This window comes from Anabrus simplex, chromosome 1 (assembly GCF_040414725.1).
Source record: "Anabrus simplex isolate iqAnaSimp1 chromosome 1, ASM4041472v1, whole genome shotgun sequence".
Taxonomy (NCBI): domain Eukaryota; kingdom Metazoa; phylum Arthropoda; class Insecta; order Orthoptera; family Tettigoniidae; genus Anabrus; species Anabrus simplex.
This window is the reverse complement of record NC_090265.1, coordinates 551,230,693-551,255,527: the sequence shown is the minus strand read 5'-3', so window position 1 is coordinate 551,255,527 and position 24,835 is coordinate 551,230,693. Positions and strand designations below refer to the sequence as shown.

General features: G+C 40.0%; 2 protein-coding genes across 2 annotated transcripts in view; one reads left to right on the top strand and one right to left on the bottom strand.

Moving 5' to 3' along the window:
• PAPLA1 (Phosphatidic Acid Phospholipase A1) overlaps positions 1-24,835 on the top strand; it is a 298,948-nt gene that overhangs the window by 63,533 nt on the left and 210,580 nt on the right. The window lies entirely within an intron of this gene.
• LOC136857133 (uncharacterized) overlaps positions 1-24,835 on the bottom strand; it is a 106,823-nt gene that overhangs the window by 33,456 nt on the left and 48,532 nt on the right. Inside the window, exons 7-8 of the mRNA XM_067135541.2 lie at positions 9,397-9,613; positions 6,410-6,563 (exon numbers count right to left, since the gene is read on the bottom strand). Of these exons, the coding sequence (XP_066991642.2) occupies positions 6,410-6,563; positions 9,397-9,613 (371 nt within the window). The remainder of the gene's footprint in view (positions 1-6,409; positions 6,564-9,396; positions 9,614-24,835) is intronic.

The following is a 24,835-nucleotide window of genomic DNA, read 5'->3' as shown; positions in this document are numbered from 1 at the left end:
CCCTTCCGAATGAATAATCCTGTTTCGAATGTGAATTCCTATTCAGGGGCATAAATTCCCTTCCAAATGCTCTTGCAGGCTTCGAAGCAAGGAGCCAGAGCAATTTATGAAATTTAGTGGAAGAGTGGAGACGTGTCCGACTCGTTGGCTGAATGGTCAGCATACTGGCCTTCAGTTCAGAGGGTTCCGGGTTCGATTCCCGGCCGGGTTGGGGATTTTAATCGCTTCTGATTAATTCTTCTGGCTCGGGAACTGGGTGTATGTGTCCGTCTCAACACTCTCCTCATCATATTCAGACAACATACCACAATAACAACCACCACAGAAACACACAATAGTGATTTCATCCCTCCATATAGGGTTGGCGTCAGGAAGGACATCCGGCCGTAAAACAGGGCCAAGTCCACATGTGCGAAGCAGTTCGCACCTGCGACCCCACAGGTGTGGGGAAAAAGCGGTAGGAAAAGAAGTGGAAGTGTGGAGACGTGTACTTATTAGGCTTAGACTCTTGAGTATTTTAAGCTTAACAATTCTGTATGACTGGTAGAAAGCATTATATTGTTTGGCTTTTATTTAAAAAAAAAAGAATCAGGAAAAGGTCTGAGGATAAAATGCAGGATATATGATTATGAAATAGGGAGCCAAGTCATCAGAATGAAAGATCATTTGACACAAAATGTGCACACACAGAAGATAAGAACAGTGAAGTTAATGCAGGTGAGATATTAAATGAATTTTTGATTTTTTGTTAAGAATATAAAGAAATGCTTCAAAGAATCAAAATACTTCAAAAAATATAAAAACAGCTTATGTAATTTCCAGTAATGTAAAATACAAAAATAATAATGCACCCCTTGGCAAAAAAAGCAGAACACGACGTATTTCAGACAAAATGTAATGTTAGTCCATATGAAACCCTGTATAAATGAAATGTTATAACATTACAATAATATGGCAATGTATTGTAAGTTAATAGCCCATTTGAGAAGTTTCAGTGCAGTACTTGATAAATATTACTGATTGTGACAATTGCAACACCAACACTGCCGTTTCCTGCCTTTTGACAAGAATAACCACAAACAGCTGTCCTACGGTTTATCGCTGTGAGTTCTCGTGCCACTTCTTTTTGTGGACATGATGGCTTGTCAACAACAGTAAATCTCGCTTCTAAGTCAGGTCAAAATGGAACTTTCCCCTAAAAACGCAACAAGGGCTGTAGCATTAGTGGAGGGTGGGCGCAGTACACGCTATGTAGCAGACAGTATAGACACTTATCCAGAATTGGTAAAAGGTACTGAGAGGACAATATTTACACCAAGGGGCGTGGTTCTGGTCATAGGAGAAGCACTATTGAGCGCAATGATCGCTTTCTCGTAATGCAAGTTCTTTGTGATCGACGCACAACAGCCGTGGAGGCCAGAAATCATTTGCAGGAAGTACAGAGCACGAATATCAGCGAAAGGATAGTAAGGAGGAGGTTGTATGAAGCGGATTTAAAGTCCAAGAAGCCTGCCGCATGACCTCTGCTTACATGTGAACACTGCCCCTCTTGGATGCAATTTGCCAATGCCCATCGAAACTGGACTATGGAGCAGTGGATCTCAGTACTGTTCACAGATGAATTCAGATTTTGTTTGTGGGCACTGGATGGAAGGAAGAGAGTTTGGAGAAGTTCCAGGGAACATTTTTCACCCTGTACTTTATCTGCAAGTACACCATTCAGTGGAGGCTTTTGTGATGCTCTGGGCTGGGATTACCACTGATGTGCGCATGGAACTTGTGTTCATCAAGAATGGAAGTCTGACAGCCCACCGATACATCAAGGAGATTTTATTGGATCACGTGGTGCCTTTTGCACTTATTATCAGCGAGAATTTTATCCTGATGCGTGACAATGCTCGCCCACACGTTGCCTTTTGTGTACGTGAGTACCTGGATGAAGTCTGAATTGAGCGCACGGTGTGGCCTGCTCGTAGTCCCGACCTAAACCCGATAGAGCAATTCTGGGGTGTGCTTGAGAGACATGTTGGGAGTCGTTCCTCTGATACACTGCCTCAACTTCGAGCTGCGCTCCAGGCAGAATGGGAGTTTATACCACAAGAGAATATTCAAGATTGCATCCTGAACATGCCTGATCGAATGACAGCTGTAACTGCGACTAGATGTGATAATACCTGTTACTGAGGCAATGGAAACATGTTGAAAACATGTGGACAAATGAACTGCATACGAAACTGTGCAGTGCTCCAAATGTCAACGTTTCCAAATTCATGTTGGTAGACTGTTGTGATTATCACAATCAACAATCTTTATCAATTATTATATTGTGCTGAAACTTCCCAAATGGGCTGATTAGCTTATATTGCTATATCTTTGTAATGTCATAATATTTGATATTTACCATGTTTCAAATGGACTAACAATAAATTTTTTCTGAAATGAATAGTGTTTCACTTTTTTTTTTTTTTTTTTTTTTTGCCAGTGAGTGTATTATATCTTGCATAAGTAATGAACTAGAAAACTGACTATTATAAAGATGTAGATTTAAAAACAGAATACTAATTTTATGCTGTGTTGGTGCCTACTGGTATCAGTGCTACTTTTGCCTGGGGAATTTCTAGGGAGTTTCATGACTTTTGTTGATGGACTAAGACTGAATGAGGCGGTTTTGGATCAGGCTCAGGGGTGTGTTAATTTTAAGGGAGGGGATGTAATACAAAGTACATATAATGTACATTAGTGAATATATTACATGTGTCTTCTTGTTCAGTTGTAAGAATAAATATATCACTGCTAATCCATCTGGAAAATATGGTATTGACATGAACTTGATTTTTTATTCAGATACGTTTTCAGCCACAACTTGGACAGGTACACCTAGCCCTAGTACATCCACTTATACTTTCACCACTTCTACCACTGTTATTGCAATACCTTCTAATGAAAGAAATTAAAATAAATCAAATACTTTCAGGTTAGAGCTGCAATATCATTGGATTTATGTGTGGTTAGATCAACACCAATTCAGAAGAAACTGTAGAGTAAGCAAGTAACACTTCTTATATTCTCAATAAATAACACTTTCTGTAGTAATGAACATCGTCAATTTGTGTGACTTATGCAGATACTTCGCCCAGGTTACACCCCCTCCCCCTCAACAGAAAGGAAAGTAGTGTGTCTTAAATGGAAACTATTTTTGAAGAGGAAAAGAAAACTTTTTCCCTTGTTCTGAAAAGTCTGAATGTATTTCTAGGGTTTGATGGTTGGTCAAATGTTCACTATGAACCTATAATATGCCTTATCTGCAGGCCTTCGGTCTGAGTAGCGGTCCCTTTGAGGCTGTTGCGCTATGGGGTTTGGTTTGGTTTACACATTGGTCACACTGCCAATTATCTGGTAGAAGTGGCTTTTGTCAGCATTCAAAATATATGGAAGGAATGATAATATTGCCAACATATCAGAACTGCATCTTCTGCTTGAAAATTATGATGGTTTTGATGTCATCACATATGGATGCTTGGCATATGTACTAAATCTACTAGGAAATAACATTAATTTTCCAAGTGTGACAGAACATTTGATGAATGTAATAAAGTACTTAATAAACAGCCCCTTTTATAATGCATTTTAATAGAAAAATTGGTGCCCCTAAACTACCTCTCCCAAGTGAAGTGCACGGGAATTTAATAATAGATTGCCTGGAGACATATCTTAAATCTGATCAACTTGGCTGCAAATTTTGAAGAAAACCATGATGCTATTGATGTCTGTCTGTTAGGTCATCAGCCCAGAGGCTGGTTGAATCCTCAAATAGCACCACCAAAGGTTGTGCAGTTATACGGAAACCACAAAAACCAATGGCAGCTCCTAAATGAGGCGTACTAGGCAAGATGAGGAGTGAGGTAGTTTGCCATTGCTTTCCTCACTGGGTCAGAAAGTGCTATTGCAGCACGACTGACCCTATGAGCAACACCTTTCATAACACTCAGATGCATTAGTCGTGCTCTGAATGCCATTACTCAGCACCACCCATACCCCAGCAGCTTCCATATTGTCACAGCCATGGATGAGACTGGGACTTTGGTTAAAGCTACACTTTACTCTGGCTTGTGCCAAGAGATGGATACAAAAGTACTGTATCCATCAAGAAATGGCAGCAGGCAAATGCTATTGATAAAGCAGTGAAAAAACAAGTTTCTAATTTTGTATTAAAGTGGAATGTGCAGGATGTGCATAATTTGAAGCCTATTGTTATTGACCTTAGCGCTTGTCATAAAACAGTTGTCAGTATGTGTGTGTAAAAATTTTCAAATGGAATTTGAAGCTACAGAAGTCAGACATGTAACACAAAATTTCAAAACCAGATATAATATGGTTCTAACGTCAGCTCATTGTTTTGCTTACTTGCTGGGTCAAAGAGAAAATAATTTAGTTCTGGATTTAACTGAAGAAGAAAAGAAAGCAGCACTCAGATTTGACTTATGCATTTTGAGAAAGAATCACATTACAACTGACCATTGGTAGAAAAGTGAAGAGAGTGACAAAGTTTTCTCATAATTGAACACTTACTTACAGTATTGGTTTCTTCAGCAAGTGTTCAAAGAATCGTTTCATCTTTTTGGTTAGTGCATGCAAAAGAACAGAATTGATTAGGCACAGAGGAAGCCTCAAAGCATGTGTTTCTGTTTAAAATATTTAATAGTGATGTAAAAATGTAAACACTAAACAGGAAGCAAAATGTTGTTTATACATGTAGTTCTTTAATCTTTTGATCATTCATAAATCTGTAGTGCTTTTTGAACTCTACTTTATGTTCAGTTTTAATACTGTGTAATAATAACTAAGTTGCTATAATTAGGATGAAAAAATCTAAGTATTTAAGCATTCGGTTTTAACCACATTTATATTGTTTCAATTAATATGTTGTATTAAGAATTGTAGTATAGTTATTTTATTAGATAGTATCTAGCTTTCTTTATTGTTGTGTAATCCTTGTGAAATCCTTGTGAAATCGATAGTTTAGCATTTAATGGCATTTTCATTTCTGTACTAGGATAAAAATAATAATCTTTCTGCGTATTTGCATATTTAGTTTAACTCTTAAGCTGTGACTGTGGTCAGATGTGATGTTCTTTCCATTCACTGCGATATTCAACTTTGGTCAACTTACATGTAACAATGTAGCAATTTGATATTTTTATATTTGGTATTTTGCACTTTTTAATATATTTTTTTTCCCTTGACCTAAAAGAAAACAATCTTTTGGTGCCAGAGGTTTACTATTGGCGCATTGTGTATAATGGTGTGTAGTGGTCAACTCTGTTGTTTTTAAGTACCAAAGTCTTAAATCACCGTCTTATTAACATTGTTGTTTCTTTGGTAATAAAACATAATTCATATTGATTATAGTCAGCAAAACTCCTTGTTGAATTTCAGCAATGGTCAGGCTTTATGAGTCAGTTCCTATCAGCCACTGGAACAAGTATAGTACATCAGGCACAGCATTTAACAACATTGGGTAATTTTTGCCTTATAATTGCATTTTTTTTTTTTTTTTTTTTTTTTTTTTTTTTTTTTTTTTTTTTGTGCACTAGTCCAAAAATAATTGCACAGCATAAGGGTTAAACTACATTTCTATAGTTTCAGTAAATCCTTGTAATTTTTCCTTGTTACTATTGTAATTAGGTTACACTTAAGTGCAGTTTTGAATTGTGGTGTAATTATTTTATTAGTCAGTATTTTGCTTATTGTTGTGCAATCCTTGTGTAGTATACAGTGTTTCTTTTGATTTTTTTTTTTTTTGTGTTTAGACAATATGTTATTTTGGTTTTGTGGATATTTTTGTATTATTTCATATTTCTGTGAAGAAAATCAAAGAATTGCTGAGGAATACAGGTGTAGGGACTGTGGATACATACATACATACTTCATTATAGAGTGTTATGCCTTTCACTTTGCAAGCCTCTGTGAATTTACAATCCTCTGTTTGTAACTAGCTCTTTGGTCTTATTTAGTTCTATACCTCTTAACTTTAATTCACCTAACCATTATTGTCTTGTTCTCCCTATACTTCTCTTACCCTCCATGACAGCGTCCATTATTCTCCTAAGTAACCTACCCTCCTCCATGCAAGCAAGAGGTCACCAAGGGAAGTTTGATAAGATGAAAGTGAGTTCCCTACCTGGTAAACAATACTGATATGCAGCCGGTATTTGTTATCTTTTTCCTAGTCACTATTAAACCTCAGATCATGGGAATCTGCATAGTAAAGACAATTCAGCATTGCATTAATTCTGGAACTAACCCTCATTTTTCTTGTGTGAACTTTCTTTTGCAGTTAGCGAATCAAAGCCGAGAGTTCTGTCATTTAACACACCTGATTAAATTTCTTAACTGGTTTCTTCCTTACCTTTTCTCCAATGTTGAGCAGTACTGGTACAGTGACACGTGCATACACACTCTCTGCTGTGAAGGTGATACTGTCAGTACTTCCTTTGGGTACTAACACTGGTGGCTGTAGGCTTACCACATGTACTGCAGTCTGGTATGGTTGGAGGTACAATCTGCACAACATGTTTTGTTTTGATTATGCTGCTTAGAAGGATAACTTATTTTGTTAAAGACATTGGGACAGTAGATAATGAATGACAATTTTTCTCAGTAAAAGCTTATTTTAATCTATTTCCATCCTTTGAATCAAGTAACCTGTATCTGATTTTGCCAGTAATAAAATAGATAGGTATAATACAAGGTAGTATTATAAACCTATGCATATTGTGTAATTGAAGCTATTGTAGTTTTCTGAAGTTGTGCTTCTGAATAACATACAAAGGAGAAGAAATCAGAGCTATGTAAGAGCAAAAACACATTCCATTTTCAACATTTTTAACACACTTTGAAGTCGTTCCTAAAATTATGTTTATGAAAGTTGGAAGCATTCAGCCAAGCATAACAACTAAATATTGTACTATAGTTTACCTATATTTACAGAAGTACAGCAACAACAAATTATTTTTGTTATCTTTGCTCCATCCTACATATGATTTGTGAACCTTAATCATCTCCTCTATGCCAGACTGATTCAGATAGAAGAGCGCAGGCCTTCTGAGTCCAAGTTGTAGGGTTCCATCAGTCCGATGGTATTTGAAGATGCTTACGTACGTCAGCCTCGTGTCGGTAGATTTACCTGCAAGTTAAAGAAGTCTTGCGGAAAAAAATTCTGCACCTTGGCGTCTCTGAAAACCGCATAAATAGTTACTGGGACCTAAAACTAATAATATTATTTAGACGTACTGTACATACACATTATAGACTTATGCCTTTCAGCGTTCAGTCTGCAAGTCGTGAATTAGCTAAACGCGTCCATAATACTCCATGTGCAAATAGCTCTGTGGTCGCGTTCATTTCTACACCTCTTATGTTTAAATCATGAAACACCTAGTTCAGCCGTCGTCACTTTGGTCTCCTGCTATTCTTGTCATCCATGGCCGAGTCTATTATTCTCGTAGATAACGTGTCTTACACGACCCCACCACCGAAGCCGGTTTGAACTTCATCCATAGAATTCATTCCTAACTAGCCTTTATCTCCTCATTCCGATTACGCTCTTGCCATTGTTACCACATGTTTACACCAGCAGTTATTCTCGCTACTGTGTTTTCAGTTCTGTTTCCAATTGTCGTATTGAAATAGTCTATTAACGCTGTCTTATGCTTGCTGTTGACCCCTGTCTACGATATCGTTTAGTGCCTCAGAAAACTTATCTACTTCATTCTCATTTGCTCCTCCACAGGGTGAATACATTGAAACGAATCCCGTCCTAATTCTTATAACCTTAAATCTGTTCTCACCAATCTTTTATTTATGTGCCTAACAAACTGTTGAGTGCTGTCGTTTTCCTAATGAACGATACCATCCCTCCACGCCATTTCTCTTGTAACACCACGTAATCCCCCCTTTCCCGAACATATCCAGACGCATCCTCTTTGCTGACTCAGCCAATTGTACTTTCTTCCATGAGCCCATTAATATTGATAGCTCCTCATTGAATTCCATTTCGTTCGCCAAATTGTTTCCAAGCCTAGGCCTGTCAAATGGTAGTGGGATTCCATCATTCCCATAGGTCCGAGGCTTTCTTAAAACATTTTGAGCGCGCTCTGTAAGTTTTATGTAAAGTAAGATTCTACCCTACTTACACGCAGTTCCAGTGAGAATCTCTCCCTAACGATTTAGTGACCACAGTGTATTGTATAATTTATCGGGCGAGTTGGCCGTTTCCCTTTTTCACACCAGGCAAATGTTGGGGCTGTACGTTAATTAAGGCCACGGCCGCTTCCCTCCTACTTCTTTCCTATCCCATCGTCGCCAGAAGACCTTTGTGTCGGTGCGACGTAAAGCAAGTTGTAAAAAAGACTGGTTTGTATAATCCTGGCCGCCTGAGCAAAAGGAGGACCGCGACTCAGAATATGTCCGAGATGCCCACTGTTATTCCATAGCAACTGATGTCCCGTCTCTCAGGACCACTTACTAGGCCACTCAAGCGTTGCCCTTGGTTCACGAACTACGACGCGACTACAGTAATCCGCACCACGAACAAAAGTATTCTCAATAATAATAATAATAATAATAATAATAATCTTGCTTGTGGTTTAACGTCGTAGTAACATATCGAAGGTTTTCGTCGAGGCAAGGATAGGAAAGGGCTAGGATTGGGAAGGTAGTGCCCGTGGCCTTAATTAAGATACAGCTCCAGCATTTGCCTAGCGTGAAAATGGGAAACCACGGAAAACCATATTCAGGGCTGCCGACGCGACGATGGTATTCGAATCCACAATCTTCTTAATGCAAGCTCACAGCTACGCGACTCCAATCGCACGACGAACTCTTCCGGTCTTTTTTTTTTATTATTATTAATTTAGTATGTTACTGTCTCCTCACACAAGAAACAGAAAAATATATCCAAATTAAGAGTAGATTTTAGCACGTCTGCTGAAGGGGTCTTCATTGTATCTATTCCTTTCTTTTTCTCCTGTTATACATTGAATTTACCTTTTTCAGTACTCTGGGCATCATTAGTTCTAGCTGCAATACAATTACTGATTGTACGTCCCACTAAGTATTTTCACGGTTTGTTGAGGCTCCGACGTACCTGACTTTTTTCCCAAGGAGTTATTTTCCATGCCAATAAATATACCGGCACGAGATTGGCTCATTGATCACTTTCAAATACTCCGGATTGAGCGGGGATCTAGGCTCTGAAAGCCAGAGCTCTATAATCTGAGCTACTCAGCCCCATTGATATTAATTACGTACTAGTGAATGGTTTCTGCTATTAGCAAGATTAGTTAAGTGTGTAAATTTCGGAGTACATTTTCAGTTATACTGTAATATACTTACTCGTATGGCTGGACGTTAATGAATCTGCTGAATTTACTCCGACACGCGAATTTCACCTGCGTGGGTAGGCTATTGTTATTGGTTACTTTGAAGTAGAGTCTTGTCATCTGGCCAGGTAATACAAACAGCTCGGATTTCTCTGTTAGCTTCACTACCAGGTACTGAGATTGTTGATATTCCGCAGACTGCACGTAGGCAAGCCTTGTAAACTGCTCTCCTGGAAATTATTCAGAGACTCATGCAAATGCTTTTTTGAATCAACTATCTATAACATTTTTATCTTTAAGTTAGTAATGTTTTATTTTATCTGGCAAGATTAAGGCCTTCAGGCCTTCTCTTACCAGGCACTGAAATATACATATATTACATTGTATTGCTTTACACTAATTAGATTTAATACAAATTAAATTAATAATAATACAAGAATGATGAGTGATGAGATTAAATTAAGATGAAATAAATTATATATAATAAAGGGATAAATTCTTAAAACTAATATCCTACATGTAAAAAAAGATGTAGTGCATAAAATTTAATAACATTTGAAATATAAATCGGGTAAGAATTTTAGACTAATCTACCAGGACATCCGTGACAATAGAATGGTTGTGAGTAGCATCATCAGGTTTACAGATGATCCTTACTGGTGCATAAAATGTATCCAAAGTGCTTCTTTGAAAGTGCGAATAGCGCTTAACTCTCTGATACTTTTGGGAAGGAGGTTCTACTCACGGCAGGCAATTACTGTGAATGATTTATCGTAGATGGCAGTTCTATGGGTAGATAAAGCAAGGATGGAATTATTAGTAGATCTCGTGTTAATACTGTGATGATAAGAGAGGTATTTGAAATATGAAGTAAGGTAAAATGGCTGTGAAGAATGAAGGATTTTGTGGAGATGGCATAGGGTATGCACAGTGTGACGGATTTCTAGTCGGAGCCAAGATAGGTGGTTATATGATGGAGTTACATGCTCATAGTACATAAGGTTACAGACGTATCTCACACATGCATTTTGACCACGTTGTAATGTGCTCAATAACTTGCACCCAGCGTCTTTATAAATCGCCATAGTAGTCGAAATGAAGGAAAACCAGAGCTTTTACGAGCATTTTATTCAGTTTTACAGGAAATTATTTATACCCGCGCAGCATGTGCAATGCAGAGAATGTTTTCTGGGTAATGTTCGTAATATGCGTTTTCCATCACATATCATCGAAAGTAACGCCTAGGACTTATGACATGAATGGTATGTTAGTATTACATAACCTTATAGATGGAATCTGGTAGATTGACCTTCACGAGTAGTTTCGAGTATCCAAGAATGATGGCTTGCGTTTTGGCTGGGTTTAACGTAAGACCACATCTCAAAGACCAAGAAGAAAACGATGTTAGATCCTGATTTTTGCCTATGGCCGAAAATATTAGATCTGGAGATGTATGGAGGTACATTTGTACATCAAATGTAAATAGAAAAAAGGGGTCCTAACACCGACACTTGGGGCACACCACACTGCAACGACCGCCAAGTCGATTTATTTATCATATCTGTAACACACTGCCGACGACCATTCAGGTAGTAATGCAACCACCGAGCTCGATAGCTGCAGTCGCTTAAGTGCGGTCAGTATCCAGTATTCGGGAGATAGTAGGTTCGAACCCCACTGTCGGCAGCCCTGAAGATGGCTTTCCGTGGTTTCCCATTTTCACACCAGGCAAATGCTGGGGCTGTACCTTAATTAAGGCCACGGCCGCTTCCTTCCCACTCCTAGCCCTTCCCTGTCCCATCATCGCCATAAGACCTATCTGTGTCGGCGCGACGTAAAACAACTAGCAAAAAAAACAAAAAACAAAAAAAGGAATGCAACCAAATGAGGGCACTGTCCGAGAAATGGAGGGAATACAATTTCGAGAGCAAAGTGTCAATGTCAACAGAATCAAAAGCTTTGCTCAAGTCTAGAAGTATTAATACTGTCACTTCCTTGTTCATTGCTTCTCGAATGTCTTCTGTGACCTTCAGTAGTGCCGTTGTAGTAATGTGTGCTTGACGAAAACTAGATTGTAGTGGGTCAGGTAAGTTGTAAGTCGTCATGTAGTCTGTTATTTGTCTATGAGCGATGAACTCTAGCGTTTTGGATAAAGCAGAAAGTATGCAGATGGTTCAGAAGGGGAAGCTACTTTTTTTAGAGGACGTATAATGCCCGCTTTCTCTGTTTCGGGGAATGTGCTGTTTACAAGGGAAGAGTAAAATATGTTAATTAGTGCGGGCAATATCACATCTAGAATGATTTTTATCATCTCTATTCCTACAGTATACTGTCATTCTCTTTCGCCGTTGATGTTATCCGATTTATAGCAAACCTTACTTGTGAGTAGGTTGCTGGACGGAAGTACAAGTTTTCTCCATCTGTTCGCGTCTTTGCAATAATTCCCGTCTAGAACTTCCTGTTTCAGGGCTGCAGTTAATGTGCAGTTAGATGAAAAATAATCGTTCAATTTTTCCAAGGGTATATTTATTTCGTCGTCGTCTCGTCCTTTGGTAATGCCAAAGCTCTTTATGGATTTCCACAACACAGTTGTTGAAACATTTGGTTGAATTAACCTGTGAGCGTGTGGTAGTTTCGCGTTTCTAATCTGTCGTAGCGTTTGTCAGTCTCTTATAGTTAAGTAGATTGTCAGGAGTGCAATGATTTCTAACTCGTCTATAACCAGCATCGCGTTCAGCCATTAGTGCTCTAATCTCATCTGAGAGCCAGGGAGCTGGCTTCCGCAAAACTCGAGCCTTCTTTTCAGGGGCATGTCTATCGTACAGCTCAGTCATATGTTGCTTGAAAAGAGTTACTTTGTCATTTATGCCTTTAAGTTTAAATATGTCATGCTATGGCACTGCAACTGCGTCTTGTAAAAGTTTATTCTTATCAATTCTTCGTAGATCTCGATATGAAATTATTTTCAGTTTGAACTTGGGACTTTTAATAGAATATGCCATAAATATAGCACCATGCCGCGATATACCTATTTCAGGAGAGGCACTTAAACTCGGGGGTGAAGCGATCCTACCATAATTAAATATATCACTGAACAATAAGAAGGTTCCAGAAGATTGGAAATCGGCCATTGTAGTTCCTATTCACAAAGGGGGTGACAAGAGCGACTTGAATAACCACAGACCGGTAAGTTTGACGTCAAGTTCCGGCAGGAAACGAATTTGACTATTAGAGGTCGTGGCTTCGCGCCCAGTCGTCTTCCAATGCGATAGCTCCTGTCAATGTCCCGAAGGTCAAGGTCGACACCAAGATCTCTTGCAATGCTTATTGCGATGACATCGGAATCTTCCTTTTCCGGAATGCCGAAAATACGGATGCAATGCCGCCGCTGGTATTGCTCCAGTTCATCTTGCTTGTTTTTAAAGTCACATTTGATTTTCACAAGTTCCCTGTCCTTAGCATGAAGCTGATCTTGAAATAGTTTGACAGTTTCCTTGTATTCCGCTCTTAGTTCCTGGAGCTGCGACATTAAGAGGATGTAACTGTTCGGCTACGACGAGTTCGTGTATGCTGGCGCCATGCGGCTGGCTGGCTGGCTTGGGAAGCTTCTTAGGAGCCATTATGAAAACTTACTAGTAGAACACCGATAGTTTACTTCAGTTAACTGCACACGTTTAATTTCAGCACGAATCTAATAACGTATTTCTCACTTCAAGCAGTATACCATTTGCGATTTACAATTTTTGCGAGAGAAAGTTTGCGTGTGACTAGCAGCTAGGCCATCTTGGATGTTCTTTAATCAATCCAGTAGATGAAAGGTTAGTATTCACTTACCTTGTACTCTCAGGGTTGCAGGATGAAACTACTACTACTATTACTACTACTACTACTACTACCACCACTGTTCTCGGGGTACACATTAAGACGTCTGTCCCGGTGGGTCTCGGTTCGATTCCCGGCTCCGCTAGGCGTTTGAAATTAGCAGTGGGTGATTTCTGTCACTAAGTCAGACGTATATTAACTGTGGAATACACTAAGGCTCCTTTTATAGTTACATGCTACACGCCAAGCATGTGAATTAACATTGTTTAAATGGGACCATTTTATACTTACCTGCTCGCGGTCGCTTCCTCCCGCCAGGCATGTGACTGAGGCGGGTCGGGACGAGCAGGTGGCCGCCACGCCTGACATGTCACGCCGCGCGGGTGGGACCAAAACCTTATGGGAATGTTTATAGTTGACGCCTCATGCCGGACAGTTCAGTACAGTTTGTGGTCTAGTCGAGTGCTAAACAGGACAACGGATGCTGGATTAGATACGGAACTGCTCATTAGCGAATGCAGTGTAGATCGGTATTACGGGATCCAGGTAACGAAGACTACAAAAATCGAGATCTTCGGAATAAGGCGTGGGAGTAAATCTGCAGCGTTATCACCCCTACGTATGAAGAAAGATTCATATAATGCACACTCTCGAAACCAAACCGATTCGGGTCAGTCCCAATTGAGTTATGTCCTCCCAAATCAACCTTCTACATCTTTGTCTGATCCAGGTCAATTCCAAATTTACTATAATGATCCACATCAACGCCGGCCATCATATATTTGCCTAGATGAATCTACACATTCTTGGAAATCAGCAAGTTCTGAATAGTTTTAAATGTGAAATGACTAGCCAGCAATATACAAAGGACATGAACTTTACTCAAAGCTAAAGTTACAAACATAATGTTAGAAATAATTTACATTTAGTTTTTTCCATGGTATTTTATATAATGTTCTTTGTATTTAATACATCTGTAGATTGTAGTTTCACAGAACCGCTCTATTGGACGAATGGGCAGGAAGTGTTTTCTTGTAATATGGATATACTTTATTTTTCCAAATAATTCATCAAATGATTTTGGGGTCATCCTAAAATAATTAAAAACATTGTTTCGTCCTCTCGTAGGTCAGTGTAAAGGATTTTGAAAGCTCCTATGTTATATTGTATATTTGAATGTTCAGAGGATGAAAACTGACATGCCTTTTCCTCTTTTTTTTTTTTTTTTCTCCTGCCCTTATCTCGAAGAGGTATGCAGCTGCGAATACTTTAGATGTGAACTCTGCCATTGTGCCTGCCCGACAGATACGAAACTATAAAAGGGTCCTTTCCAAGTGCGAACGCCACATGCCTGGCTTCAAGCATGTGGCATATAAGTATAAAAGGAGCCTAATGCTTACACGTACGACTGGAGCATAGTGGACTCAGCCTCGTGAGGACAGTGGGTTGAAATCTCAATCTTCGGCCATTCTCCAACTGGTTTTATGTGGTTTCTGCCTTCAGTTTTGGCCAAATGCCGGAATAGGACCTACCTGAAGGCCATAGCTGATCAATCTGATCAATCAATCACTACTGATCTGCATTTAGAGCAGTCGACCAGGTGGCAGATTCCCTATCTGTTGTTTTCCTAGCCTTTTTTAAAATGATTGCAACCGAGCTCGATAGCTGTAGTCGCTGAAGTGCGGCCAGTATCCAGTAATCGGGAGATCGTGGGTTCGAGCCCCACTGTCGGCAGCCCTGAAGATGGTTTTTCCGTGGTTTCCCATTTTCACACCAGGCAAATGCTGGGGCTGTACCTTAATTAAGGCAACGGCCGCTTCATTCCCATTCCTAGGCCTTGCCTATCCCATCGTCGCCATAAGACAGATCTGTGTCGGTGCGACGTAAAGCAAATAGCAAGAAGAAGAAATAATTGCAAAGAAATTGGAAATTTATTGAACATCTCCCTTGGTAAGTAATTCCAATCCCTAACTCCCCATCCTATAAACGAATATTTGCCCCAATTTATCCTCTTGAATTCCAGCTTTATCTTCATATAGTGATCTTTTGTACTTTTAAAGACACTCAAACTTATTCGTCTACTGATGTCATTCCACGCCATCTCTCCACTGACAGCTCGGAACACACTACTTAGTCGAGCAGCTCGTCTGCTTTCTCCCCCAAGTCTTCCCAGCCCAAACTTTGCACCATTTTTGTAACGCTACTCTTTTTGTCGAAAATCACCCAGAACAAATCGAGCTGCTTTTCTTTGTTTTGTTTTTCCAGTTCTTGAATCAAGTAATCCTGGTGAGGCTCCCATACACCGGAACCATACTCTAGTTGGGGTCTTACCAGAATATTTATGTGATTACCCCAATGAAGGAAGATCTTTCCTTATATTAACACCTAGGTACTTACAACGATCCCCAAAAGGTTAATTCCTCTCACTCGTGGACTGTTTGTATTTGTTCCCATAACCTTCATATGAAGCCAGTACACCACATTACCACCACAGAAACACACGATGTTGAATCCACCCTTCCACATAGGGTTGGCGTTAGGAAGAACATCCGTGAAACAAGGCTAAGTCCGCATGTGTGACAGAATTGACAAAATTCACACCCCGTAACCTCACCAGAATGTGGGAAAAGCGGTAAATTACTACTACTACGGTATCTGGAAAAAATGTTCATGTGCATTAGAAGCGCGAGAAAAACCGACCCGGTATTCGGGAGATAGTGGGTTCGAACCCCACTGTCGGCAGCCCTGAAGATGGTTTTCCGTGGTTTCCCATTTTCACACCAGGCAAATGCTGGGGCGGTACCTTAATTAATGCCACGCGGTGCGACGTAAAGCAACTTGCAAAAAAAAAAAAAAAAAAAAAAACGACCAATTAGTAAATTAAATTTCCAGTTGGAAATGAAAGCGAAAGATGAGAAACTGTCACCGAGGCACACCTTCAAAGAATAAAGCAGAATGGGAGTCATGAAATTGATGGATTTTCATATAGAAACCGCTGCAATGTGTGATGATATCGCGTTAAGCTTGTAGAGATGCTCAGTGCACCTGTCGATACAAACAAGTAATCTATTTCAGATAACATTGTCGGCGATTGTAGTTAATTAAACGAAAGAAGAATTTCGGTAAATTTCATAGAAAGGAATTTCTTAGTACGGAGCCAATCATTTGATAGTACTGTCCTCGCCAAGAATGGACTGATTTAAAATAAAATCACATGTATGCATTATATACTGGCTTCGCATGGGAGCAATTTTAAATTTGTGGTGATAAGCCGTATAACCTTTCCTTACAGACAGCGTTACTAAACAGACATTGTTTACCTCTGATGTGGATACATAATACACACAGTGCGACATTTTCCTACCGCCTGCGTGTTGGCTCACTCCTTTCTCCCCAGGTGAAGATTTGAAGATTATTGAAGCGAATAAACAATTTATTTCGATAAGTATTACTTGACTTATCTATATAGTTTATTATTTTGAAGTCGGTTTATTATTGCAAACTATAACAAAAACTCGTATGGGCTGCCTTTTCCAAATAAGAATATACCGTCCTGGATTTTTTAAATGTAGCTTTTCTTGCTTAACATTTCAATCAATCAATCAATAAATACTGATCTGCATTTAGGGCAGTCGCCCAGGTGGCAGATTCCCTATCTGTTGCTTTCCTAGCATTTTCCTAAATGATTTCAAAGAAATTGGAAATTTATTGAACATCTCCCTTGGTAAGTTATTCCAATCCCTAACTCCCCTTCCTATAAATGAATATTTGCCCCAGTTTGTCCTCTTGAGTTCCAACTTTATCTTCATATTGTGATCTTTCCTACTTTTATAAACGCCATTCAAACTTATTCGTCTACTAATGTCATTCCATGCCATCTCTCCGCTGACAGCTCGGAACATACCACTGAGTCGAGCAGCTCTTCTTCTTTCTCTCAATTCTTCCCAACCCAAACATTGCAACATTTTTGTAACGCTACTCTTTTGTCGGAAATCACCCAGAACAAATCGAGCTGCTTTTCTTTGGATTTTTTCCAGTTCTTGAATCAGGTAATCCTGGTGAGGGTCCCATACACTGGAACCATACTCTAGTTGGGGTCTTACCAGAGACTTATATGTCCTCTCCTTTACATCCTTACTACAACCCCTAAACACCCTCATAACCATGTGCAGAGATCTGTACCCTTTATTTACAATCCCATTTATGTGATTACCCCAATGAAGATCTTTCCTTATATTAACACGTAGATACTTACAGTGATCCCGAAAAGGAACTTTCACCCCATCAACGCAGTAATTAAAATTGAGAGGACTTTTCCTAAACTCACTACCTGACTTTTAACCCCGTTTATCAACATACCATTGCCTGCTGTCCATCTCACAACATTTTCGAGGTCACGTTGCAGTTGCTCACAATCTTGCAACTTATTTATCACTCTATAGAGAATAACATCATCCGCAAAAAGCCTTACCTCCGATTCCACTCTACTCATATCATTTATATATATAAGAAAACATAAAGGTCCGATAACACTGCCCTGAGGAACTCCCCTCTCAACTATTACAGGGTCAGACAAAGCTTCACCTACTCTAACTCTCTGAGATCTATTTTCTAGAAATATAGCAACCCATTCAGTCACTCTTTTGTCTAGTCCAATTGCACTCATTTTTGCCAGTAGTCTCCCATGACCCACCCTATCAAATGCTTTAGACAGGTCAATCGCGATACAGTCCATTTGACGTCCAGAATCCAAGATATCTGCTATATCTTGCTGGAATCCTACAAGTTGAGCTTCAGTGGAATAACCTTTCCTAAAACCGAATTGTCTTCTATCGAACCAGTTATTAATTTCACAAACATGTCTAATATAATCAGAAAGAATGCCTTCCCAAAGCTTACATACAATGCATGTCAAACTTACTGGCCTGTAATTTTCAGCTTTATGACTATCACCCTTTCCTTTATACACAGGGGCTACTATAGCAACTCTTCATTCATCTGGTATAGCTCCTCCGACCAAACAATAATCAAATAAGTACTTCAGATATGGTACTATATCCCAACCCATTGTCTTTAGTATATCCTCAGAAATCTGATCAATTCCGGCCGCTTTTCTAGTTTTCATCTTTTGTATCTTATTGTAAATGTCATTATTATCATATGTAAATTTCATTACTTCTTTGGCCTTAGTCTCCTCCTCTATCTGGACATTATCCTTGTAACCAACAATCTTTACATACTGCTGACTGAATACTTCTGCCTTTTGAAGATCCTCACATACACACTCCCCTTGTTCATTAATGATTCCTGGAATGTCCTTCTTGGAGCCTGTTTCTGCCTTAAAATACCTATACATACCCTTCCATTTTTCACTAAAATTCGTATGACTGCCAATTATGCTTGCCATCATGTTATCCTTAGCTGCCTTCTTTGCTAGATTCAATTTTCTAGTAAGTTCCTTCAATTTCTCCTTACTTCCACAACCATTTCTAACTGTATTTCTTTCCAGTCTGTACCTCCTTCTTAGTCTCTTTATTTCTCTATTATAATAAGGTGGGTCTTTACCATTCCTTACCACCCTTAATGGTAAAAACCTGTTTTCGCATTCCTCAACAATTTCTTTAAACCCATCCCAGATTCTGTTTACATTTTTATTTACCGTTTTCCACCGATCATGATTACTTTTTAGAAACTGCCTCATACCTGCTTTGTCAGCCATATGGTACTGCCTAACAGTCCTACTTTTAAGACCTTCCTTTCTATCACATTTATTTTTAACTACCACAAAAACAGCTTCATGATCACTAATACCATCTATTACTTCGGTTTCCCTATAGAGCTCATCTGGTTTATCAGCACGACATCCAGGATATTTTTCCCTCTGGTTGGTTCCATCACTTTCTGAATCAGCTGTCCTTCTCATATTAACTTATTTGCCATTTGTTGGTCATGCTTCCTGTCGTTCGCATTTCCTTCCCAATTTACATCAGGCAAATTCAGATCTCCCGCTACAATCACATTTCTTTCCATGTTGTTTCCCACATAGCTGACTATCCTATCAAATAATTCCGAATCCGCGTCAGTGCTACCCTTTCCCGATCTGTACACTCCAAATATATCAAGTTGCCTATTATCTTTAGAAATGAGCCTTACACCTAGAATTTCATGTGTCTCATCTTTAACTTTTTCGTAGCTTACAAATTCTTCTTTCACCAGAATGAACACTCCCCCTCCCACCCTTCCTATCCTATCTCTACGATACACACTCCAGTGCCGTGAGAAAATTTCTGCATCCATTATATCATTTCTCAGCCATGATTCAACTCCTATTACAATATCTGGTAAATATATATCTATTAAATTACTTAATTCTATTCCTTTCCTTACAATACTTCTACAGTTCAACACTAACAATTTTATGTCATCCCTGCTTGATTTCCAGTTCCCTGTTCCCTTATCACCGCTCCCTAGGCCATCCCGTTTCCCTGAATGTACCTCCCTATTACACTTCCAAACAAATTTCCTAACTTATACGTACCACTGCGGTTTAAATGAAGGCCACCTGAGAGCAGATCCCTGTCTCCTACCCATCCATTAGGATCTAGAAATTTCACTCCCAGATTCCCACATACCCACTCCATAGTCTCATTTAAATCCCCAATCACCCTCCAGTCAGTATCCCTTGTACACAGTATTCCACTAATAAAACAATCTCCGCTTTCTTAAACTTCACCCGCGCTGCATTTACCAGATCCCACACATCTCCAACTATGTTGGTACTTATATCAGCTTGCCTTACGTTGTTGGTACCAACGTGAAACACTACCACCTTCTCCTTCCCCTCCTCCCTCTCTTCTACTTTCCTCAACATCTGCCTCAACCTAATTCCTGGATAACACTCTACTCTGATACCCTTTCCTCCACACACTTTCCCCACGTGTCTAACGATGGAATCCCCCATGACCAGAGCCTCAACCCTACCCACCTCATTTGATCCGCTCCCCTTCTGGTCAGCCCTATCTTTCCTGATAGCTGCAGAAGCTACTTCCTCCTCCCTTTTCTCCTTCCCATGACCCTGTTCCACCTGTCTTTTCCTATCCTCTACTCTACATTTTCCTTTCCTACCTTTTCCCTTCCTCCTACTTCCACACATCTCAGCAACAGTTCCCTGTCCCTCATCTTCCCTCTGTTGTTCTACCTGGAGTGACTCGAACCGATTTCGCACAGATGCCTGTCCTGAATTCTGATCCTGAATAGAGCCCTTAGCCTGCAATCTCCTTCCCCTTAGAACATTAGACCACCTGTCTTCTACAACTCCTCCCTTTCCTTCCCCTCCCTCTTGTACACCTGCTGTAACCTGTACATTGTTTGAGGGAGTCCTATCTTCCTTCCTGTCTTCTGTGAGAATCCTAATTATCTCCCTCAAACTTTCCAACTCCTCCCTCATACCCCTCAATGCCTCGCCACACCCACAGTAAGTTCACTCGCGCTCCTTAGCAATTTTTTCCATATAATTGGTCTATCGTTGACGGTTTAGGCAGCGGTAGCCAAGGAAGCGCTCGGATAGCCGGGTTTTCTTTGACCTCCACGAAAATCGCCTTTGCTCGGCTCCCTTTTGTCGTAGAGTTATGTCTAAACCTTCCTGAAGATTATTGAAGTGAATAAACAATTTATGTTGATAAGTATTACGTGACTTAACTGCATACATTTAACTTCAGCACGAAGTTCTGTCATTTGTATAAAGTTCTTGAAAGGCTCATTCTAAACAGAATAACGTAGAAGCTAGATACAGTCCACATACCACAACAGGCTGGATTCAGATCAGGGAAGAGTTGCACGTCTCAGGTGTTGAAATTAACACAGCACATAGAAGATGGTTTCGGAAGGAAAGAATTGATTGCCTTGCTGGTATTGCACCTCCTGACATCCGTAGAGCGGTAGCGGCAAAACGTAAGATGTGTAAACCGCACCAAAATCTTTTCGGTGGTTCTTGAGATTAGCCCGCGCAAACCAGGGCAGACAGTTACCTGGGACTTAATTTTATAATATACTAGCTGATGTAGCCGTGCTTCGCTACGGAATTATCAGAAAGTCTGTATTTGTGGTTTTCCGAACTGAATTCAACATTATAATGACGTCAGTAGGAACGTAGCAATTAAAAGTAATGTTATCGTATAAAATACTTGATCAAATGAAAAACCGTAATTTTGTCACTTTTAACGAACAGTACTACTGCATTGCCGATCTACCAGTCCAAAGTTCCACTGCTGGAATGACCAGACCACAGACAGCCGCAAACACTCCTCTGCCATTATTTCGTTAAATGTGCATACTGCTCATTCCAATCAGTGCCTCAGAGTAGGTATTGAATAGCTGGAATGCTATGATGAACCAGTGTGTTACGTACCAGTAGTATCAGAAAATGTATGAATCAGAGGAATGGCATGCTAAAGAAGAGAGAGATCTAACTCCCCAGCTACTTCCCGCCAGTATTCAGGCAGGCTGTTATACTCGGTACGCAGCAGTAATCCCATCTATCGGAGTTAAGTGGCAGCAGAAGACACAAAGCAAATCACAACAAACAAGGGTCAATGTAATGTTATTGTTGATCAATTTTATGAGCTTTCTATATTGTAGGCCTTCACATTGTTTTCGTCTGACTCTGTGATATTAAGGCGTCTTATAAAATTATTAGCGTCCGTAGGCTGTAGTTCCTTATTCCCCGACTTTACATACCGATTTTCATTCAATTCTGTTTACCCATTTTCTCGTGACTCGGCGCTGATATGGACTTAGCAACAAAAATCCAAATTCATGAATATCTCTGTTCTTATAGCTGGGACGGTAAAAATGTATGATATAAATGGTGTTATGGCTATTCGTAAACCAGGAAAGGATAAGGATGATCCTAGAAGTTACCGTCCTATCTCTCGCCTCTGTCATCATTTGTATAAAGTTCTTGAAAGGCTCATTCTAAACAGAATAACGGAGTATACAACAGGCTGGATTCAGATCAGGGAAGAATTGCACGACTCAGGTGTTGAAATTAACACAGCACATAGAAGATAGTTTCGAAAGGGCAGAGATTACAGGAGCTGTATTTATTGATCTAACAGCGGTTTATGATACAATAAATCACAGACTACTTCTGATGAAACTTTATAATGCTACCAAAGATTATCAACTAACATGCTTCAAAAGGAATATCCTTGAAAATAGAAGATTCCTCGTTGAATTTCAAGAACAGAGAAATGGAGATCGCAGAGGAACGGATTACCCCCAGGGTAGTGTGCTTGCTCCAGCGCTGTTCAAAGTTTATACTAACGATCAATCAATACCTGAGGGAACGCTGGGTTTCATCTATGCTGATGATTGTGCCATACTTGCCCAAGCTCATTGTTTTGGTAATGTTGAACAGACACTTACTAAGGTATTGACAGAATTGTCTCACTATTACAGAGAAAACCACCTGAGACCAAATCCCAGTAAAACACAGACTTGCGCTTTCCACCTTCAAAACAGACAGGCATCAAGAACCCTTAACATTACTCGGGAAGGAATCACACTAGAACACTGCACAATTCCAAAATATCTAGGAATCACCCTCGATTGTGCTTGAACTTAGAGGAGGCATTGCCTGAATACCAACAAGAAGTGGCAGCCAGAAAAAAAAACATTATACGGATGTTTACAGGCACAACATGGGGGAGCTAATCCTACCACTGTAAGGACATCTTACCTTGCACTCTGTTACTGTGCCGGGGAATATGCAAGCCCAGTGTGGTCTCGATCTAGTCGTGCCAAATTAGTAGATGGTGCTCTTTATGATACTTGACGGAACATCACCAGAAAGCCCACTCCGCTTGACAAGCTTTATTGCCTTGCTGGTATTGCACCTACAAGGTGTGGGCTTCTCAAGTACATCATTTACATGGGTATCAACCAGAACCCTACGACTAAAATCCTCAGAACAGAGGCTCTTGTCGGGACACCACAGCGTTCCCGAACTTATAATCGGCGTGCAAGGTTTAACAGCCCTGAGGAATGGCTCACACCCTGTGAAAAACTTCCCGCTGGATACACAGAGAAATGGACCACATGGAGATCGCTCAGTAGATTACGATAAGGTGATGTTAAATGCAAGAATAACTTAATGACATGGGGTTTCCGTACGGAGTCGCCGCTATGTGAATGTGGCGAAGTCCAGACGTCCTCCCACCTGCTCCAGTGTAGTCATTGCCTTTTCTAGATCTACGAATGCCATGTACGTGGGCTTGTCCTTCTTGATTCGATCCTCTAAGATCAGACGTAAAGTGAGGATTGCTTCACGTGTTCCTACATTTCTTCTGAAGCCAAATGGATCTTCTCCCAACTCAACTTCAAATTGTTTTCCCATTCTTCTGTAAATAATACGTGTTAAAATTTTGCAGACATGAAATACTAAACTAATGGTGCGATAGCTTTCACACCTGACAGCACCGGCTTTCTTGGGAATAGGTATAACAACATTCTGCCGAAAATCGGATGGGACTTCTCCTGTCTCATACATCTTACACACTAAATGGAGTAGCCTTGTCATGCTGGTTTCTCCTAAGGCAGTAGTAGTTCAGAGGGAATGTCATCAATTTCAGGTGCCTTGCTCCTATTTAGGTCGCTCACAACTGTGTCAAAATCTGACCTCAAAATTGGGTCTCCCATTTCATCAGCATCAACAGCCTCTTCTTGTTCCAGAACCAAATTATCTACATCTTCACCTTGATACAACTGATGGATATGTTCCTGCCATCTTCCTACTTTGTCTTCTTTCCCTAGAAATGGTTTTCCATCTGAGCTCTTAATATTCATACACCTGGATTTCCTTTCTCCAAAAGTTCCTTGATTTTCCTGTATGGAGCATCTATCTTTCCTAGGACCATACAACCTTCGACATCCTTGCACTTCTCCTTCAGCCAGTCTTCCTTAGCTACCTTGCACTTTCTATCCACTTCATTCTTTAATCGCCTGCATTCTTTTCTGCCCTCTTCATTACTAGCATTCTTGTATTTTCGTCTTTCATCAATCAGGTCTAGTATCTCCTGAGTTATCCACTGATTCTTAGTTGATCTTTTCTTCCTTCCTAACATTTCTTCAGCAGCCCTGCTGACTTCATTCTTCATGACTATCCACTCTTCCTCTATTGTGTTTCCTTCAGCCTTTTCATTTAGTCCTTTTGTAACGTGTTCCTTGAAACAATCCCTCACGCTCTTTTCTTTCAACTTGTCTAGATCCCATCGTTTTGCATTCTTGCCTTTCTTCAGTTTCTTCAGCTTCAGGTGGCATTGCATGACTAACAAGTTGTGGTCAGAGTCCACGTCTACTCCTGGGAAAGTTTTGCAATCCAACACCTGGTTTCTGAATTTCTGCCTAATCATAATGAAGTCTATTTGATACCTTCTAGTGTCTCCAGGTCTCGTCTACGTATAAAGCCGTCGTTTGTGGTGTTTGAACCAAGTATTGGCAAGGACTAAATTATGATCAGTGCAAAATTCAACCAGCCGACTTCCTCTTTCGTTCCTTTGTCCCAATCCTAATTCTCCTACTGTACTACCTTCTCTTCCTTGGCCTACCACTGCATTCCAGTCTCCCATCAC